Source organism: Mucor mucedo (genome assembly GCF_025094135.1).
Source record: "Mucor mucedo strain NRRL 3635 chromosome Unknown EV154scaffold_85, whole genome shotgun sequence".
Lineage (NCBI taxonomy): Eukaryota > Fungi > Mucoromycota > Mucoromycetes > Mucorales > Mucoraceae > Mucor > Mucor mucedo.
Genome location: NW_026252369.1, coordinates 75,283 through 96,182, shown reverse-complemented (window position 1 = coordinate 96,182; position 20,900 = coordinate 75,283). Strand labels below are relative to the sequence as shown.

Here is a 20,900-nt window from a genome sequence, read left to right as displayed (position 1 = left end):
CGCCTTTGAACTCGTTTGATCCTAATCTTACGCACAAATATTAAGGTAAAGTCCAAACGAGAAGCTGAAAGTTAGCTTTAAAATACATATACTGGTTTAAATTATGTTGGTTGTGATAAATGTGTATATAAATTTCAAGTTGTTAAGTTCTATTGACCTCTTGACGTCTATTAAAGTATCAAAATCCCAACATTACGACTACGCGCGCCCTGACTGTCCCTAAGAGACCCGTCTAAAATATCATATTGGATTATTAGCATATAATAAAATATAGGTTGTTAACGTACGTTTCGTGTTTTTTTTTGTGGTGTTTTTGTATCTAGCATAGTATCTACCCCCATGAGTTTTCGGGAAGGTAAATGGTAATAACTCCCTAAACAAACTGCCCTGTTTATAAATTTTAGTTATAGAAAACAAATATGTTTTTGAACGCACACACACGAAAAAAGGTCAAATGTTTCTGGATGAAATTCATGCTTCAGAAACGTGACTGTTTCCGTACTGCCTCCACATTTTGAGTTTCTCTTGGCAATTCGCTCCCTATTTGTTTTACTACAAATTTCTTACAACATACAATGAACAGATTGTTCGGTTCCGGTAAAAAGATTCCCAAGCCAACACTTAACGATGCCATTTCTAATGTAAATATTCAAAGAAAAAAAAAAAAGATGGACGAGAAAAAGAAAGAGCCCATTCACTAACTTTTATTGGTAGACGGACGTGAGAGTGGATGCTGTTGAAGTCAAAGTAAGAAAGTTAGATGCCGAGCTTACAAGATATCGAGATCAACTCAAGAAAATGAGAGATGGCCCTGCAAAGGTAAAAAATCCCCTTTGAGAAAAGCTCAACCCCCCCCCCGTAACAGTCTATTAACCCCCTCCCCTCATCCACGTAGAAAACTGTTCAACAAAAGGCCTTGCGAGTATTGAAGCAAAGGAAACTGTAAGTAGACCCATTCAGGAAAAAAAAAAATATGTTAGAAGACTCATTCGTTTGACTCTAGATATGAAGCTCAACGAGACAATTTACAACAGCAGTCGTTTAATATGGAACAAGCTCAAATGACGACCGAGAATTTACGTAATGTCATGGCTACTGTTGACGCTATGCAAACAGCAAACAAAGAAATGAAGAAACAATACAAGAATGTCAATTTGGATAAAATTGATGTGAGCTACAACTAAATATTATTATCAAGCTGACAAAGCTAACAGTTGTCTGTTGTATAGTCTTTACAAGATGAGATGGAGGACTTGATGGAGCAAGCTAATGAGGTCCAAGAAACTTTAGGTCGATCATACAACTTACCCGACGATATTGATGAAGACGACCTTGAAGCTGGTAAGCTCTTCTTTTTTTGTTGTTTATCGTGACAAGACATATATTGACGAGATGTAGAATTGGATGCCCTTGGAGATGAGTTAGAGTTTGAAGAGGAGGATATTCCTTCTTATTTACAGGAAGATGTTGTAGATCTTCCAAAGGCCGCTGACACAGATCCCAAATTGGTATGTAGATCACTTTCTTTGTTTAATAAATATTTTTTATTGACTAACCCTTCAATTATAGCACCAGGATGTAAAGTTGGATGAATTTGGTTTGCCAGTTGCAGCAGAAGCACCTATGAAGGCGTAACACTTATTTTTTAAAATTGGTATCATTGTTTAAAAAAGGCGTGGATTACTTATACATAATAACAATAATATCCTTGCAATCCTTCTTTATTTAAATAATTACAACGATCAATAAAGCATTAAATATGCATTTTATATTGTACATCACTGACTATCTACAGCAATAAATCGATCATAAGTTTAATGATCTTCAGATAACGCAACGGATGTGCATTCGTTCGGGCGACGGCGATAAATTCGAAGTCTAAATTCTTTAACAGTGTCCCACACCATGAAATTTAATTTTTATTTGGCGTATTGTTCACAAATTACTGTTTAAAGCGTATGCTCATAATAAATAAAATAGCTATATTTGTAAAACAGAAAAGCATTCAGACATTGTTCTGTTCATTTCATTGTTCTAAATACATAGGTTGAGTACATCAAATCATTCCTCGTCTATGCCATAAGTAACTAAAAGCAACGATCTTATGTTTATTAATAGCTAGTCATATCTAGAGCACTCTTGATGGCGAGATAAGCCAACGGCACAATAAATCTAGACTTATAAAAAGTCGATTACGCTCAGGCTAGCACAAATAAGAGTATCGGCTCGGGCCGTAGCCTTTTTTTGAACAAATTGAATTTCTGGCAATTAGGAAGTTGCTTAGTAACTCTTGTCTTTCAAAAACTTAATTCCAGACATTTAACATTGGTCTTTGATATTCCTTGCTTGTAAGCAGCGCAAAAAACAAGTATCTAAGGTCTAAATTACGCTGTTATAATAATTCTATGTCACTTGCAAAAAAAAAAACACAAAGGGTCTCCCTGTACCTTTAAAATTTGGCCCTCCATGAATTGCATGCCCTTGTTATGGTCGGCCACTTCATCTAGATCTGAGAAACGCCATGTTACGGTACAGACATCTGACAATATCAGACATGGAGGAATTTAGGAATGATTTTTTCAAGTAAAAACTCCTATAAATCTTCGATACGACGATTTACGATGGCGGGTCTGGACGAAATGTTTGTTTCGGGCCATTTTTACCCCGCTCATGTGTAACTATGTTGCCACAAATGTTTTTTTTTTGTCTGTTCAACAATAAGAATTATGACTATCCAATCAAACATAGTAGACTATTTTTGTTGTGTTATAAAATCATATTAAACTTTTCAATTTTATTGGATCTTTTCTTTTTTTGTTATAAGCTTTTTCCAGTTTCTTTTTTCTTCTTATAAAAAAATGGACAAGGTAGAGGTTTCGATAAATGAAACGCAAGAGCAGTCTGGATCGACGACTTCAACAATTGACCAACAAAACGCATCATCAATTGACCCATCAACCCCTTGGTCCGAGAAGCCGGACAACCTAAAAACCATTATTGTGGAAGATGATGAATCACCTGAAGATGAAATCAAAAGAAAGAAGAAAGAAAAAACTGCTCGTATTCTGACTTTTGTAGGCCTTCAAATTGCACTTTTCTTGGCTGCTTTAGATGGGTAAAAAAAAAAAAAAAAAAAGCTAGAACGAAATGTCAACCTTTTTGATGCGGATCAAACGTTTTAATCATGTTTAATAGTACTATTGTCTCTACAGCATTGCCTAGTATCGGATCAGATTTCAATCAAATGTCAATTGTTTCTTGGGTGGCTACAGCTTACATCCTTACTTTTGATGCCTTCCGTAAGACTATCTTTTTTTATTCTGGTGTGCATTCTAAAGCTTACATATCTCCTTAGAACCTTTATTCTCCAAGTTCTCAGATATTTTCGGACGTAAAATAATCTTGATGGTCGGTATTGGGCTATTTTTATTCGGATCTGTTTTGTGCGGTGCTGCCAAGGTAAAAAAAAAAAAAAAAAAAACTGTAACAAAGAAATACCAAAATAGTTGCTGATTTTTGTTTATATGCTAGAATATGATTATGTTGATCATTTCAAGAGCCATTGCAGGTATTGGGGCTGCCGGTATCTTTTCGATGGTAAGTTTTCCATGTCATATTCCGTCATATTGCTATTTTCTCACAATTTTTTTTTTTTTTTTTTTTTTTACACAGGTTTTTATTATTTTCTCCGATTTAGTACCACTTGAACAACGAGGCAGTTACCAAGGGTAAACTTTTTCTCCAAACTGAAACAAATGGGTTATTTTCGATCTGACCGTTTTAATATTTAGTGTCGTCAATGCTGTATTTGCTCTATCGAGTGTGTTTGGTCCATTGATTGGTGTAAGTGCACAACAAACAAAAGAGTTACCCAAATCTTATTTTGATTTAATTTAGGGCTTATTCACTGATTATGTGACATGGAGATGGAACTTTTACATCAAGTAAGTTACTACGCATAAGTTCTCTTAAAAAAATACACAAGTTATTAAAAATTTAAACATGATAGTTTACCCATCGGTGCTATAGCTTTGGTTATGTTGGTGCTCTTTTTAAGGTTGCCTACTCCTCAAGGTAAACTCACAGAAAAATTAAAGCGAGTTGATTATGCAGGTACCGTTATTGTTTTGGCCTTTGCTACGCTCTTTCTATTGGCACTTAATTTTGGTGGACAGACTTTCCCTTGGAAATCAGCTGCTGTGATTGTACCTCTTATTCTTTCTTTTCTTTTGGTAATCCTGTTGGTCTATGTTGAGAAGCATTTTGCTAAGGAACCCCTGATGCCCCCTAGACTTTTTAAGAACCGTTCCGTCGTCAGTGTCTTGTTGACGAATTGGTTCTTTGGCATGACATTTTTCTCCGCAGTTTATTACCTACCCGTATACTTTCAAGTCGTACGAAACGACTCTGCCATGTGGTCTGGAATTAGATTAATTCCTATGCAAATGGTCATGTGTGTCCTCTCAACTTTCGCTGGAATCTTTATATCTAAAATAGGTGTCTACAAACCTTTGTAAGTCATCATCAGACTTTTTTTTTTTTTTTTTGCATTACAAACAGCTAAATTTCAATGCTTAGAATTATGTTTGGTATGGTCATGGTAACCTTATGGATTGGCTTAATTAGTTTATTCAAAGAGGATACACCGTTCTCCCGTAAGTTTTTTACAATTAAGCTTTTTCTTCTTTGTTTTAAAAAGGTATTAACGTTTTTGCTTAAATTAGAAATTTATGGTATTACTGTTATTGGTGGTGCAGGTAAACAAAAAAAAAAGGGACAACTCACATTGACTTTTATATTCTAACATGCACACACTTTCAGGTCTTGGTTGTCTCTTCTCATCTTGTATCATTGCACTTCAGGCATCTGTAGAACCAAAAGATATCGGTATGTAGTTACTAGTGTTAATTTGATTTTCTGATGTAAGAAAAAAACAAAAAAAACTGACCTTTCTTTGTTCCCAAAAAAGCCGTTGTTACCGGACTTGGAAATTTCTCCCGTATTCTCGGAGGTGCATTAGGCGTTGGTAAAGTAGAATCTGAACAAAATCAAGGGAACTGCAGACAGTACTAATAAGTTAAACTATTTATAGCTATCAGTTCTACGGTTCTGAACTCACATTTAACAGAGAATCTTCCAAACGTCTTACCTGTGGAGCTTGCTAATGCTGTAATTCAATCTTCTGAATTTGTCAACCATGGTCTCCCTGCAGAATATTTAGCTTCCACTTTACGGGTATACGTCGAAGGACTTCAGTTAATTTGGTATGTATTTATTCCCATGGCCGGTCTCGGTACAATTTCTTCTTGCTTCGTCAAGCATCATTCTGTTCGTAAACCAAAGCAAAACAAGGATGAAATCCCTGAAGACGATGCAACAGCAGAAGTGATTGTCATTGACACGCCCATGAAGGATAATATGGTTAAAACCGAAACTGAAATAGACGAGAGTAAAAAATTAGAAACAGCTTAATTTTATCAAATATCTGTAACCCGCTATAATTATCCTCTCACCCCCCTTATACCTAAACTTTGTATTATTTTTAATAAATTCATTTACATCATCAATACGATTCGTTTTCAAAAAACCCCGTTTCAAATAAAAGCCTGGTATGGTATGGTCGACATTACCATATCAATGGAGTTCTTTAATGTCCCTCAAAGAGTAAGTTTACACTCTGTGTTTAACTAATCCCATTTATTCAAAACTTCAGTTTCATAAAAATTAAATTTTATTGTAGACAATCTCACTATTTTGTATTTACAATAAAGCCCTAAATTCTAATTCTTTGCCAATGCATCTTTTCCAAGAGCTCTCGGAGTGTCTTATAGACTCTTTGCAGTCTTCAGGTGTGACAGCTAGACTGGATTGTATTGTCCTACCATTCGAATTATCATTCTTAGTCAACTAGTCTTGAATTAACGAAAACATTTCATTTCGTACAATAATAAAGCCCGAGTATAAGAGTCATTGTGTAAATCATTAAACATACACATAAATAAAGAAACCCCTAATAAAACAACTGAAGTCTTTTGTGGAAATACACAACTTAATTTATTAGATTTTAAATATAAAGAGTAACTGATTATTATGCATGTTAACTGGGACCATTTATAAACTTTCAGTATCTTTCGATCGTAGACAAGTTTTAATAAATACAACTTCATTATCCTGAATTACATCGCATAGTCAATCTGGTTAATTAGTTACTGGAAGAAACGAGTATCATCAAAGTAATCTTAACTTTGCGTTTATTTTGAATCACCACAGTTAACGTCCTTCAGAGTATCATTATAGAATACATTTATACACAAGGATTGCTGCTTGTAATACAATAGGCTATACAAATCACAGTGTCTAAAAGGATTATCAAGGTCATCATTGAGTATAATATTCTTCATATTGTACACAATTATCTGCTCAAACCTTGCAAACCAGAACTTGATTCGAAGGAACGGCTAGCTTGGGACATAACCAGCAAAATACCACCCTCTCATCATCGTATTTTAAGCATCTACCTTCCTGTTCCTTACGAAACTTCATGTTAACTAGCAATATGGGCCAAACATGTCGTCATAAAATGACAAACTTTCAGTATTCGACCATATTCGAAGCTGCCCGTAGACAAACCTATAACCCCCGTAGAAGTTAAAAAACCTTCCCATCAAGAGTGAGGGTTGCCATGCTACGTCACCTTTTCCTCCTACTTGAAAGTCTCAGACGTCTCTGATTCAACAATAGACAGTTATAAAACTGCTATTCAACACTGATGCAAGCTGCTCACATAGGACAGATTTACAGCCGCCCGTAGCAAGCTGAAGGACCTTAAAAGCACAGATACGAAAATGAGCAACAATAACTAAAGACGAGAGTAATAGTAATTTGCTAGTTTATATCAGACTTGAGGCAAACTGACAACAACCAAGTTTTGATACTCGTTATTCCAAAAATTGTTCGCGGTTAATAACTAAATTGGGTTTTACTGAGAGCGAATGTCTATATACCTACGTCTTTTATTTAAAAGATAAACCCAAAGGTGTGTAGACATTCTATTACGCGGTCTATGTAGCGAAATTGAGTTTTATAAATGTTCATTTGAAAAAAAAAAACACTGTCTGCCTGACACAAGGAATAAAATGATGTGATATTTATACTAAGTAATTGGTGGCTTCAAAATGAAAGATGATGATAGATGTCAGAAGTTAAAAGAGAGCTTGACTTGTTTAAACCTGTTTCTATCGCTTCAACTCTCTTCGCCCTCGAATATTGGAAAAAAAAGTATCGCGTCCCCAAAGAGAAGATGAAGCTTAACTGGGTCAACTAAAGATGAAGGTGCTGTTGCAGCCAAATTTATTACGGCTAGTTAAGAATTACGTAGAGTGTGACATTTACTAAAAATCTAGTTCTTAATAATTTGTAATTGACTCCTCTGTGTTTCCCTCAACTTTCTTATCTTAAGTTTATATTTTTCATATAATCTTATTATCAAACTTTCAGTAAGATTTGTTCGGAATAACCATATCTATATTCTGTTAGCTCTCTCTTAAAATCATAAGATTTCTTCAGTTGACTACTTCCTCTGGGGCTCATTTCCATGCAACCATTCTATTAACAATCATATCCTGGCACTATCAATAATATGATTATTTTGACTTTGAGACCTCAGATACATGTACTACGTCCAATCATCCTAGTCTATCTGATCGCAGTTGCTTATTATTTCAAACAACCGTTTTTGAAAGCAACATCAATAAAAGCTAAGGAATTAGGGGTCTTACATAAACAAAAATAATAAACAAATACAAGATTGCCTAATCTCAAAATAAAGTTTTTTTCTTTACTTCACATCATAAGCTATGACCTGCGCTATCAATACGAAATCGAAAAGGGTCTTCCAATTTGCAAGCAATTCAGGGTACCTATAAACACGGAAGGGTTACTCTGGAATGTAAGCTTATATATCGTGCGTTACAAAGAAAAGGCTTCCATCACAGGTAAAATGCACTAATCACTCTGTGATTAATGACTGTAATATTCTAATCACTAAAAAGAGATTTAGAAATACTGGCATCTACGTCTGTGTGGTAATGACAATTCACTGCAATAGCCTATATGTCTTGAACAGTAATATTGTTGACAAGGACCTTCTAATTTGGGGATAGTATAGGGTAACCATGAAAGCTGAATATTGCTTAAAGTGTTGACTCGTATGTTTTTCTCTAGAATTAATTGGTTTTTAAAGCCTTATAATCTTCTTCGCCGTTAAGAAGATAATTTACGTAGGCCGCTCTTTCATTGGAACTGTAGAATTATTTAAAGAAAAAGCACAAATAGGGCACTGATGTACAATTTGTTCTTGCCCTTGTCGTTTACTATGCTTACTCATGACTCGCGCTAGTATTGCTGTGGGCATTCAGGAATGGCAGTAATTTTGTATCTTGGTGTGTGGGCTTCTAGGTATATCATGCGTTAGTGAGGAAATCATAGTTTTATTCGTGTTTACTGGATAGACTTTTTTGGTAGATAGAAAATATTTGTGTGACTTTTACGTCAAGACCTATATCCAACCTGACATGATACTTGTGATTATTGACCTAATATTTTATGCTGGAACCTCTTTTCTAAGACCTAAGACTGTTAAAAAACATGTGGTAGATCAAGGAAGAAGGTTTGGTGTAATCTTTTACTACGAATGGTGGGGGTAGGTGAATCGGAATAGACATTATCTCGTATAAAAAAGCCCTTTTATATGATGAGGGAAGCGTTTTATAATAATGAACACAAGTAGAAAAGTTTATTTCGAAGCATATTAGATTTTTTTTTTTTAAAAAAAAAAAAAAAACCTTTGTTCTGGGCATACATGCCAAGGCCTAATTTGTGAAACTCTTGCGATTAAAATTTCTGTCTGTACATGTGTGAGGGCTGACTTAATCTCGGTGAGATGGTAAACAATTCCTAAATGGCTGGTATTGTGTTATCCCCAAGCCAATTTGGATTTAGAACGAAAATCGGGATGAAAGAGGCTGACATAAATCTCCCAGTGGCTGTGCATATGGTAACGGACACCACGAATATTTACTTTTTAATGCGAAAAAAAAAAAAAAATGTTGTTCCTATATATTATCACGGATCACAAGGAAAAATACTGTTTTGGGTAGTGAGTTTTAAAGCATTTTTTGTAGGTGAAACATTCACGTAATGACTTAACTTCTATGGTTTTTTGGTTTTTTAATTGCCTATGAGGCTGTGCAATAAACTCGAATTAGAATATTCCGGTACACGCAATAACATGAAATTTAAATGTTGGTAGGTAAAATGTCCAAAATTTGACATTTTTTCATCTCTCATTTTTTTTTTTCGATCCTAAAATAGAGATGGACTAGGCACAGAACCAGAGTACTCATAAAAACTCAATCATTAGCTTTATATATACTAGAAAAGCCGTTTTGTGATGGAACAATTCAGAAGCTTTTACAATTGTTCTTAAAGCTTCCGAGTCTTCTTTTATAAAACTCTAAATCTGAAGCGCAGGATAATTAACTGTTGTGGAACAGCTTTCAGCCAAAAAGTATATTAGAATGACACTGTGCAACCAACATCTCGCAAAGCAATTGTTGAACAGAGTAGATAGTTTATCCCAGCAACAGACTTGTACACTGAAGACTTTGACCTGGATTTGGCACATTCCGGCTTTTTTCCTCCAGAACCACCGAGTGGCAAACTAAGCTTTATTCCCTTATCCGGACGGTTTGCTGAGGCATATCCGGAAGGACCCATTCTTAGGATTTTTATTAAGATTCGCTCCGTTTAAATATCTTTTCTTTTCTTTTTCTTTTTTTGCTCCTTTGCTCTCAACTAAAAAAAAAAAAAAGAAACTGTACATAAAAAAATGAATTTTGGACTTGAACGCATTCAAAATTTATTGGAAGCCCTTGGTAGACCAGATGAACGAACTCAAATTGTTCATGTAGCAGGAACGAATGGAAAGGGATCGGTCTGTGCTTATATTTCTTCCGTTCTTCGCACTTGTGGATACACGGTTGGACGTTTCAACTCGCCTCACTTACTAGAACCTCGCGACAGTATCAATGTCAATGGCCAAGCCATTTCTCAACAAATGTACGACGAAGCTTTTAGTTATGTTGCACTCTTGAACAAGACAGGCGCTATTGGTGCCTCCTCATTCGAATGTCTTGTAGGTGCAGCCTTTTATGTATTTGACAAGGCAAGATTAGACTTTGTTGTTCTGGAAGTTGGTTTAGGTGGTTTGTTGGACGCCACAAACGCCATTCGACACCCTGTCATGACGGTCATTACAGCCATCGGCATGGATCATGCTCATATTCTTGGTCACACCATTGAAGAAATAGCTACAGCCAAGGCAGGCATCATGAAGTCGGGCTGTCCTGTCGTCATTGCACCGCAAGATTCCGAAACTGTCTTGAAAACCTTAGTTGAGCATGCCAAAACCACCGATTCGCCCTACCAGCTTGTTCAACCAGCTCAGTTTATTACACCGGTGTTATGTAAGCTGGAATTCGATCAATTAAAGTACACGTACGGAATTAGGCTTTGTGGGGATTACCAAAGAATGAATTCGGCCACAGCAGTTACAGCATTGGATTGGTTATGTCGATTAGGGTTGATTCAGATGACGCCAGAACAATTGGCAGCGGGCATGAAAGACACACGATGGCCTGGAAGGCTAGAATGGATCACCAGTAAAGAGAATCCATTGATTATGGAAAAATATGGTTTGGATAAGATTTTAGTGGATGGAGCACACAATGCACCCGCAACCATGGCTCTACGCAAATATATCGATAGCCTGAAAAAAGAAAAAGTGATTTGGATTATTGCAGCCACTGCCGGGAAAGACATTCATGACATGATGGATGGATTGATCGAACCCAATGACATTGTGTTTGCGGTAAATTTTACCCAGCCTGCAGGCATGCCATGGATTCAAAGCACAGAACCATCAGAAATCGCAAAAGCAAACAAATCAAAAACTGTAGCATGCTTGGGTTTAGAAGAAGCACTGGAAAAAGCAGCTTCAGCTTGCGGAAATGAAGATATTGTCGTATTATGTGGCTCACTTTATCTAGTAGCCGACCTTTACCGTATTTTACCTCAAAAAAATTAATAAAATAATTAAAAAAACCCACAAAAAAAAAAAGAACTACTATGGCTCAAGCATGTCATATATCTTTTTGAGATAATTATGAACTAGTGTTAGTACACTAAACCAACGAACGCCTTGGTTTTTTTTTTCTATACTGCACAGATAAAAAAAAAAAAATCAAAACTCTTGATTAAACATAATATCCCCTCTCTTATATATATACATATTTATATCGTATAAAGTATTATGTATTGCGCAATCTTTCACCAGACACTTCGCGAACCTTTTGAACTTAATTGTCCCGAAAAAAAAAAAAGCACAAACAAAGAATTGGCCAAGTATATCAAGCGTGTTTATACATCCGCTGATTTTTGTGTGTAAGTGTTTGTGGGGATCGGCCATGTCGACAAACAAAGAATAGCCTTCGATTTTTTTTTTTTTTTTTTAGTTATATGCTATACTTTGTGGACAAAAATCAGACTCTCCACTTGTGACATGATTTATGAACTCATATATTCACGGCATATCTACTTATAGCGAGTGAATTAAATTTTCCACAACAAACAATGAGTTCTGATTTAAGGTCTTCCGTGTATACATCAGTCATTTACTATAATCAAGTACCAAAAAAAACATAAAAGGAAGATACCCCATTGAGCTATAGTAACTATCTAGGAAACGTGCATACATGATTTCTTTTTTAAAGTTCATTATTGTTAATAAGTCTCAAAATATTTTGAAAATTATGCAACCATGATGGTAGACTGACAAGAACGTAAACAAACAAGCTTATGCAAATAAAGTATCACAGTTTTAAGTCCTACTGTATGCCAGATTGCAGCGCATCATATGGTAATGCTACATGGATTTGTGAACAATTAGTCGTATTATCTGTGCTGTCGCAAGTTGAAGTAAAGCTCCGACAAATTGAGTATATAATGCAGTCTGATGTTTGATTTTTTTTATGTTCCAAGTACTGACAAGCCATAGGTTTGCTTTCCTTAATCAAAATGTAACATATTCAGACACATGTTGCAGGCATTGGTTACATATGAAAGGATTATGGGAGACGTAGCATCCAATCTAGGTGATATCATCATGATTTCAAAAACCAGTTTAATGTGGAACTAGATTAATGTAGCCCATATCAAATTGACTGACAGCTTTTTTTTTTGTTCTGGCATATGTCATACGCCAACATTGGTATAAAAATAAACATTTTAATGCTATCAAAAGTAAAAGGATCTAATGAAAGCAACTGTCCTAAAGAACCATGTGTACAATGTTTCACTCATAAAAAAAGTAAGGCGGCGAAAGTTTGCTAAGGAGCATGTTACTGTCATGAAAGGGGTTGAAAGGTCCTCTAGCAACAATGGAATATCAAAATTCAATTTTTGTCATGATGGTATGACTGCTTTACCAAACTTGGTTGATATGACAGCAAATGTAAAAGTCGTATTGTATGCAGCCGATTGACTCCTTAAAAAAAAGAGCGAATGTTTTATTAGCACGGTTCTAAGTAACATTTTATCAAGAAAAGTTACAGTGTATACCTAATCCTTCTTGATGTTTTATGCTTTTAAGTACCCCCCTTTTTTTTCAAGCGCACATGTTTTTGCAGAGTCCAAATCCCCACTACCTGCGATGTGATACACTTATTTTAAAGAATTGTGAAGTAAAAATAAAAAAAAAGGGGGTGTCGATTGCATTTTTACATTAATTTTTCTTCGTTGTGCGAATCGTGCGTAAACAGTAAACAGTGCATGTAACGCTCTTTTTTCTTTGTAGTATGAATAAACCAAGAAGAGTAATGAAAGCTGGTTTGATCAATTAGAAAGAGTCATGTGAGAAATACTCTGTAGAGATGGTAACTTGATTTAGCAGTCCATCGGATTTTAGACTTTTTTTTTTTTTTTTTTTTTTTTTGTTTACTGGCATAAAATGGGCCCACTACAGAATTTCGCGGGTTTCTTTTTGGCCCCTTTCTTTATTAAAACAATTTTTATATTTGTCTTCTCTCTTTTTTTTCCTTGCAATAAATCCTCTTCATGCTATACCATGCCTTCATTTCACATAAAACTCATTCACGTAAACTGCTTCGTCCCTTAATCAGCAGGTGCTGTTTCCAAACGTTCAGTTCGTCAAGATCAGCAGTAGCGGCACATCAACAGGAACGACCTCGTACTAATCTAAACGTGATTGATTTCTTTCATCCGTCGTTATCCTCTACCTTATTTCACTACACACTTAATCTTGGAGTGTCAGGTCACCCCAAAAGCGGCAAAGTGCCTTCAGAAACACAACAACAAGACGATGTCATATACTCTAGTACTCAAGTGGGCGACGACGCTTACTTTAAACGACAAGACGCCTTGGGCGTAGCTGACGGTGTAGGTGGCTGGCGTACTCATAAAGGTAACAACAACAACAACAAAAAAAAAAAGACTTATTTATTTACTATTTATTTGTTGATTATTTTTACTTTTTTTTTTTTATTTTATTTTATTTTAATCCCTTCTCCCTTTTATAGGTGCCAACCCTGCTTTGTATTCACGTAAATTGATGCATTACGCTCAATTAGAATTAGATCGGATTAAAACAAATGTAAGGCCTCAGCAACTACAGGTAAAACCAGATCCTATACAAGTTTTGGAAAGCGCATATCATATGACGACTTTAGATGCGCAAAACGAGGTATAAGAGAGAGAGAGAGAAACAAGGAATAGCGGGTACTTAACAAAAAAGTATACACATTTAGGGTATTGTGGGGTCAACAACTGCATGTATCGTTATATTATGTCAAGATGAACTTCGAATAGCAAATCTAGGAGATTGCGGTGTATCCGTTATTCGACGGAACGACTACATATTTCGATCTGAAGAACAGCAACATTCTTTCAACTTTCCTTACCAATTAGGCACAGCTTCTTTCGACTCACCGGCGGATGCACAAGTACGTTGCCATAAGAAAAAAGTTATTCATAGAAGTACACTAACATGATTTCTTATGTGTAGCTATTCACAGTTAAAATAGAGGAGGGGGATATTGTGATTTTGGGCTCGGATGGACTGTTTGATAATTTATATGACGATGAGATTTTAGAAGAGGTACAGAACTGTATAGATCAGCAGATTGATCCAGAAAAAATAAACGAAGTTCCACCCCAAAGCATATCAGATGCTCTTGCACTCCGAGCAAAAATTGTGAGTGAGGATCCAGATAACCCCAGTTCTCCTTTTCAGGTAAGAGCTATGCACGAAGGTCTTTACTATCAGGTAAAATGTATAGTTCAAAAAATCATCCTCTTTTGTCTAATATCATGTTTATAGGGAGGAAAAGCAGATGATATTAGTGTGATTGTAGCTATCGTTAAAAAGGATGAGCGACCACCAGAACCTTCTCCCCCACCGCTACCTTAAACCTTCAATCTATTTTTTTTTTATTATTATATATTCATATTTTGCATACCATCATATTAATCTCATATTATTACTTATACTTGTACATATGCATTCTTTTTTTTTTTTTCTTTACTGTATATTTATGCAAATTAATAAAATAACAAATAAACTCGTAACCCCCCCCCCCATCGTCACGGTGTACTTCCCTAATAGAGTAACCCAACCGAATCAAACGACTTCTTTTGCACACGTCAACCCTATTGTTATTTTATCTACAACCTGCTTAAAAAAAACACCATGCAGCATCTATAAATTCACGAACCCCCCACGTAGCGCAAACCCTGGTGTCGCCATAAAACATATTTGTGGTATGACAAGCCCATAATTCCTTGGCAAAATCGGTAAACATCAAATTCGTGGAACCATAACATCATATATTTTGGATAAACATTGAGTTTAGATAAAAGAATATTAAAAAATTTATTGAAGGTAATATGTATAATATGTAAGAAGGGGGGGGAGAGAGAGAAAATTATTTATAAAAATACAAGGTGTAATATTTACACAGGTGAGAGTGAGGGGGTAAGGATTAAAAACTTAATGTTTTTGAGAGTGAGCAGGAGCAATGTTTAAGCTATTGACAGACTCAACATCATGATGAATAACAACATTATCCAACTCCTGGTGCTCAACTTGCTTTTCACCATCAGTGAAAGACATCTCTTCAGATACACCATCGCTAGTACGTTGCTTACGTTCTTCTTCCAAGAGTACAATACGACGTCTATCGATCTCTTCCTCTCTCCATTCAAGACCACGGAAGGAGCCTTCAACACGAGACATAACGCAGCAGCCAAGACAGTTACCGAAAACGTTGATTGAGGTACGAGCCATATCCATAATAGCATCAACACCCATAATCATGGGAATAGCTTCGTAAGGAAGTCCGTATTGGGTAACAGTACCAGCTAAAATAATCAAAGAGGCACGGGGAATAGCAGCAACACCCTTGGAGGAAAGCATCAATGTACCCATGATGGAGAGTTGAGTAGCAAGAGGGAGGTTGATGTTACCAGCTTGAGCAGCGAAAATACAGGCTAAAGCAAGATAAAGAGTAGTACCATCAAGATTGAAAGAATAACCACAAGGAATGACAAAGGCAGTCAAAGAGTTGGGGCATCCAAAGCTTCTCATGTTTTGCATAGCTTTGGGCAAAGCAGATTCACTGGAAGCAGAACTGAAAGCGATTAACCAAGGTTGAGCAACTGCCTTGAAGAAGCCAACAATAGGGACACGGGTCAAGAACATGACAGGCACCAAGATGACAACAACAAAGATGGCCAAAGAAGCATACAAGGCACCGATTAATTTACCAAGGTTGGCAAGAATATCAACACCATTCTTACCAACAGCACCGGCAAGAGAAGCACCAATACCAATGGGAGCATAGTTCATAATTAAGGCAACGAACTTGAACATGATCATGGATAAAGAATCATTGACTCTGAGCATAAATTCCTTGGACTTTTTGTCGGCCTTCATCATGGCACAAGAGAACATAGCAGCACAAAAGACAACACCCAAGATTTGGTTTTCGGTGGCAGCGACAAAGAAATTCTTGGGAATAATCATTTCAAGTTCACCGTACCATGTAATCGTAGTTTCGGCCATGGTAGCAACTTCACTAGTATCACCATATAAGACAACACCTTGACCAGGCTTGATAAGGTTAGCCATAATCAAACCAACAGCTAAAGCAAAGGTAGTAACAACTTCGAAATACTAGAGATAATCAAAATGTTAGTATATATATATAAAAAAAAATCATGGTGAAAAAGAAACTTACAATGATAGTCTTGATTGCCAATTTTCCGATTTTTCCAACGTCGTCACCATGACCAGCAATACCAACAACCAAAGTGGAGAAAATAAGAGGGGTTTCGATGATGGTAATCATACGAATGAAAGCATCACCTAAAGGCTCGATTTCAGCGCCTACAGAAGGTGCGAAGTGGCCTACCAAGATACCAATAACCATACCAAAAATGATCCAGAATGTCAAGTTGGTACGTCTAGATAAGAAGCCCAAGACCACACTTAAGGGACCAATGAACAATTTGTTCCAGACAAATAGCAAGGCATTGGAGACGGCTTGGACAGGGCGAGGATAAGGCTTGGACTCCTCGATTGGGGGCATACCGTAAGGTAAAGATGAATCATTTAATTGAATCTCATTCTTGTCAGACTTGTTCTTGTTAAATTTATCAAAGAAATTATTGAGCATAGAAGAATTTAAAAAAGGCTTGGATTTATTTGCAAAGAGAGAAGAAACAAAAAAATAAAATGAGAATCTTGGAGAAAATCGATTGCTTATATAGTTTTTTTTTTTTCGACTCCTGTGATAAAGTTTTTGTGATCTGTCACCGAGTAAAAAAAATACATTGGGAAAGTCGAGTTACACGATGACTTTTAAAATGAATCTGAAGCCTCTTTTTTATAGGTCCCATCTTTATGGAGATTGAATTCCTAGAAATACAAAATATCCTTTAGAGGCATACTGCCAATTGATAAAGAACTCCAGTTATTTGAAAGATCGATGAAGATAAACACCAATGGAACATGTAGCTCTTTCCCCAAGTTTGTGGCTTTTTAAAGTTTTTCTGTAGCATAACCCATGCATCCATATTAAGCAGAATGAAAAAGGGGGGTTAAACCCGCCTCTTTTCTCAAATAGGCAAATAAAAAGGAATGGGATAATTTGTCCTATTACAATAACTTTTTTTTTTTTTGCGTTATTTCGGAGACAGATCTTGGTTTCTTATCAACTCTAAAATGAGTTTGTGTACCTTGGAAACGATTCAAAGTGTCTGAGGGCAACCAATCAGAGCATGCAAGTCCGATAATCGTCTTTCTAGTAATACACATGCACCTTTTTCACACAGCACCTGGAACGATAGAGTTTTTGTTCCACCATAGATCTAGTATAAAACAGAAATACTGATGATATCTATGTTATCAATTTTATCCTTCTTATCTTCATTACATTACAGTTAATAAGCATTTCGGATCTTCATTTTTTTTTTTTTCTTACAAACCGGCAAACCGGTCAAAAACATTTTTTTTTTTAATTCATTCCCCAAGGTTGATGATATTCCTGAAATTCTTAAAATTCTTTTAGCAATTTTTGAGCAGACAAAAGGTTTATCCTTATTCACAGCGTCCCTCTTTAGATCAATCATGGTTAAAATCGATAAGACAAGTAATAAAAATGAGCCGCTTTTCCTCTCTGTAGCGGTTTATCACGATAAAAAAAAAAAGATTAGAATGTGATAACACACAGCCCATAAACCTAATCTAATTTTGTTTTTCTAGATCTGTATTCAGTTTTATCAGCTATTATCGCCCATACTCATACAAAAAAAGTGTCATCTGAGCACTTGAGGTGATATAAATTAGGTGCGTTGCTCTACGTCAATGTTATTTATTTGGAAATACAACTTACCATAGATCCGAAATAAAGATTTGCAATTTACAATCAAGGCTAATACACGGTCCATAGTGTGTGAGTAAAATGTCTTTTTTTTCAAAGTTTGGGGGGACGCACAAAATATTTGTGCACAAGAATGACTTCTCTATTGCCCTTATTCGGCTCGGTTATAAGGCCATTTACTAAAAGTGTGTCTCCACATTAAAAGTTGTAAAAATTGTAGGACCATAAAACTAGTTGTAGTACCATCCTGACGTAAAAAAAAAAGGTGGGGGACGGTATGCGAAGTTAGTATCTAGTCCGATTGGCCTGTTACATTGAAAAAAGGTAGTCTCCCTTTATGATTGTACATGACGCAGTCCCATGGACAATGTGTGGGAAAAATGGGAAGAATTCGGTCCATAGAGAATCAAGATCACCCACAGAATGAGAGATTTCGCAGAATTATGTGTTACAGTCGGTTTCAAGTAACACGGAAAATCGAATTACCTCCGACTAATTCTGATCACCATGAAGTTTGTTACACACACGTCAAAAAAGGGAATGTTTTATCGCTGATTGAATGTCAGCTTTGACTTCACTGAAAAAAAAAAGCCAAAAAAAAAAGGTGTTATTGAAGTCAAATAAAGGTTACATATACGTCTAAAGTGTATGTTCATTGACTTGGGTGTCTGCTTTACATTTGTTTCCTATTTATAATGCCGATCTATATCTACGATATTTTTAAGTTACGCTTATCATGATGCCACTGCTAAAAAACTGACAAATCATTGGGAAGCTCATCACTGCACATTTATGTAGGCCTGAGGAGGTTTATATTCAAGTCAATGCATATCTGGATGTGGATACTTACAGACATGTCAATTAAAAGTAAAGGCTCAACCATTGTGGTTGGTAAAGTAATCAGCTATCTCATTCTGACATGAGCCAGCTCTTGTGTATCCGCTTAAAAATGAAACTCAAATTCTTTATTCTTCTTTTCTCTCCCTCCCTCTTTATTAAAGAACTGTTTTTACGAAGGGGAATAATAAGGCTCCACAAGAAAATTCTAAAATATGAATTATAAATGAAAAAGATGTGTTCCAGTTTTGGCGAGATATGGGTAATATTATGGCTGAGGTTGGTAAACTAGTATACACTCGGTCATTGGTTATTCATGGTGTTTTAAGCATTAGTTAAGTTTGCATGATGTGCCTATTAAATAGCTTGATATCAATGTGGAGTGTAGACGAAAAAATCCTCTTTTATCCTGGTTGTTTTTTTTTTCTTTTGCGAAAGGTATGTCGACTTTTAATACAGTGCTTCTTTCTGATATAGTCAACCTTTGATTAGATAAAAACCATGTATGATAATTTAAAAGCTGTAAAAGACCAAATAATCAACGTTTATTCCAACTTTTTTGGCCGCCTGTATATTATCTTCTTTGATGTTTTTAGATAAGAGCTGTCTAAAAGTGTGACATGTCTACGTTCAGCTTTTAGGATTATATACATGCTTGTACTGAAAACCAAGTTCCGAATTACGGTTTTATGCACCTGGAGCCTTTTTCTGATGTTTCCAAGACTCAAACATTATTAATGATTAATAAAATCATCCTGACATGACACATAAAAAATCTGTTCACATACTTTTTTCTTCCCTTTTCTCCCTAACAAACTTATTCTCGTCTTTTTCATGAAAGCGATCATTATTGGTAAAAGGTCAATTAATAACGGTTTTGAAAAGAAAATGCAGCAGAGGCCGAATTCCAAGATTTGGGTGGTGTGCGATAACAATGATTTTCTTAATACAAAGAAATTGAAGAAATACAATTTCAATCGGAGCAACGACGGGCAGGAACAGAATCAAGAAAAAAAAATTATATATATCCAGTCAAGCATAACGACGGCGACCAAAAACAGGGCAAAAAAAAAAAATGGTTCACAGCGGAAAGACTGAAACTGGAGATTGCGAGGAAGAAAGGCGCTTGCCTTGACCACACATAGCAACGTTTTTGGACATGACTGCTGTAGATTTGCAGGAATGCTTCGCCTGTAGCAATCGGATTGCTGCTACCAAAGGGTTAGACAGAAGATGAACCTACATTAAGCTGAATTCCCAACCGCTTAAACGATGCAGTTGGAACTACTAGTCAAGTGACCGAAGTGCGTATTGATCCCATTCTCTTGACGTTTATGGAAAGCATGGATTTTTTTTTTTCAGAATTCACATCTTAAACTTTAGAATGTCTCTATTGAGTCGGGTCTAATATAATAATAGTTAATGAACAAGACAAGGATCTAGTCCTAGAATGAACCGAACAGATAGATGACGATTTAGTCGAAGATGCATGTAAAGTTCCAATTGAAGAAATGGATAATGCACTTCCCAGTAACATGGTTCTGACCGAGTATTTTGAGAGTCTTTAAACTCGTTTGACCATCCTAAAAAAAAATACCACACATTCAATTAAAGTAAGGAGTCGGGTTCAACAAATGAAACTTCTAGAAACCCTCTATGTTAGTTTAGAAAAAAGGTAAAGCCTGAATGTTTTGGGCCGGGTACATCTATTTTTATTGTCACGAAAATCGAAGCATACGAACGAGTTTGATTTCTTACAATTAACGTCTACTCTTTTTTATATTTTTTCTTCTTTCAACCGTCAAGTATGTCTTTTTTTTTTATGTAACTGACAATGCTCATCAGGGAGCGTATCATATGAATTAAAATCTGACATTAAATCAAAGATAAAACATTTTCCTTTATTGACATATCTGTAACACCCCTAGGTCGGAGGTGTTCGACTCTCTGTGTTACTTGAAACCGACTGTAACACATAATTCTGCGAAATCTCTCATTCTGTAGTGACCCTTCTATGGACTAAATCCTTCCCATTTTTCCCACACA

At 35.9% G+C, this 20,900-nt stretch overlaps 7 protein-coding genes across 7 annotated transcripts; 5 read left to right on the top strand and 2 right to left on the bottom strand.

Annotated features, from left to right (window-relative positions):
* Nucleotides 1-503: 503 nt before the first annotated feature.
* EV154DRAFT_447815 (Snf7-domain-containing protein) lies at nt 504-1,775 on the top strand. The gene is made up of 7 exons (XM_051597139.1): nt 504-641; nt 715-819; nt 896-942; nt 1,004-1,169; nt 1,230-1,341; nt 1,399-1,508; nt 1,570-1,775. Exons 1-7 carry the CDS (start codon nt 576-578, stop codon nt 1,633-1,635), a joined length of 672 nt encoding a protein of 223 aa, XP_051454895.1. The 5' UTR covers nt 504-575; the 3' UTR covers nt 1,636-1,775.
* A 985-nt stretch (nt 1,776-2,760) lies between these two features.
* Nucleotides 2,761-5,568, top strand: EV154DRAFT_517557 (major facilitator superfamily domain-containing protein). Its single transcript, XM_051602512.1, has 13 exons — nt 2,761-3,115; nt 3,196-3,299; nt 3,356-3,459; nt 3,532-3,597; nt 3,673-3,728; nt 3,792-3,843; nt 3,898-3,944; nt 4,010-4,513; nt 4,579-4,655; nt 4,725-4,757; nt 4,822-4,887; nt 4,970-5,026; nt 5,093-5,568. The coding sequence occupies exons 1-13, from the start codon at nt 2,859-2,861 to the stop codon at nt 5,470-5,472; spliced, it is 1,803 nt and encodes a 600-aa protein (XP_051454894.1). The 5' UTR covers nt 2,761-2,858; the 3' UTR covers nt 5,473-5,568.
* A 2,071-nt stretch (nt 5,569-7,639) lies between these two features.
* On the top strand, nt 7,640-8,162 carry EV154DRAFT_484079 (uncharacterized protein; the record flags this gene model as incomplete). The annotated part of the gene is made up of 3 exons (XM_051598631.1): nt 7,640-7,771; nt 7,829-7,948; nt 8,052-8,162. 3 exons carry the CDS (start codon nt 7,640-7,642, stop codon nt 8,160-8,162), a joined length of 363 nt encoding a protein of 120 aa, XP_051454893.1.
* A 1,588-nt stretch (nt 8,163-9,750) lies between these two features.
* On the top strand, nt 9,751-11,182 carry EV154DRAFT_517553 (Mur ligase). The gene has a single exon (XM_051602511.1). The coding sequence runs from the start codon at nt 9,890-9,892 to the stop codon at nt 11,144-11,146; it is 1,257 nt and encodes a 418-aa protein (XP_051454892.1). The 5' UTR covers nt 9,751-9,889; the 3' UTR covers nt 11,147-11,182.
* A 1,920-nt stretch (nt 11,183-13,102) lies between these two features.
* On the top strand, nt 13,103-14,572 carry EV154DRAFT_517552 (phosphatase 2C-like domain-containing protein). Its single transcript, XM_051602510.1, has 5 exons — nt 13,103-13,540; nt 13,656-13,819; nt 13,884-14,078; nt 14,141-14,401; nt 14,456-14,572. Exons 1-5 carry the CDS (start codon nt 13,174-13,176, stop codon nt 14,543-14,545), a joined length of 1,077 nt encoding a protein of 358 aa, XP_051454891.1. The 5' UTR covers nt 13,103-13,173; the 3' UTR covers nt 14,546-14,572.
* Nucleotides 14,573-15,042: 470 nt separating this feature from the next.
* Nucleotides 15,043-16,959, bottom strand: EV154DRAFT_308397 (Sodium:dicarboxylate symporter family-domain-containing protein). Its single transcript, XM_051594897.1, has 2 exons — nt 16,374-16,959; nt 15,043-16,309 (listed from the first exon to the last, which is right to left on the bottom strand). Exons 1-2 carry the CDS (start codon nt 16,809-16,811, stop codon nt 15,125-15,127), a joined length of 1,623 nt encoding a protein of 540 aa, XP_051454890.1. The 5' UTR covers nt 16,812-16,959; the 3' UTR covers nt 15,043-15,124.
* Nucleotides 16,960-17,385: 426 nt separating this feature from the next.
* On the bottom strand, nt 17,386-18,084 carry EV154DRAFT_484075 (uncharacterized protein; the record flags this gene model as incomplete). Its single annotated transcript, XM_051598630.1, has 3 exons — nt 17,386-17,505; nt 17,623-17,813; nt 18,030-18,084. The coding sequence occupies 3 exons, from the start codon at nt 18,082-18,084 to the stop codon at nt 17,386-17,388; spliced, it is 366 nt and encodes a 121-aa protein (XP_051454889.1).
* Nucleotides 18,085-20,900: the final 2,816 nt, after the last annotated feature.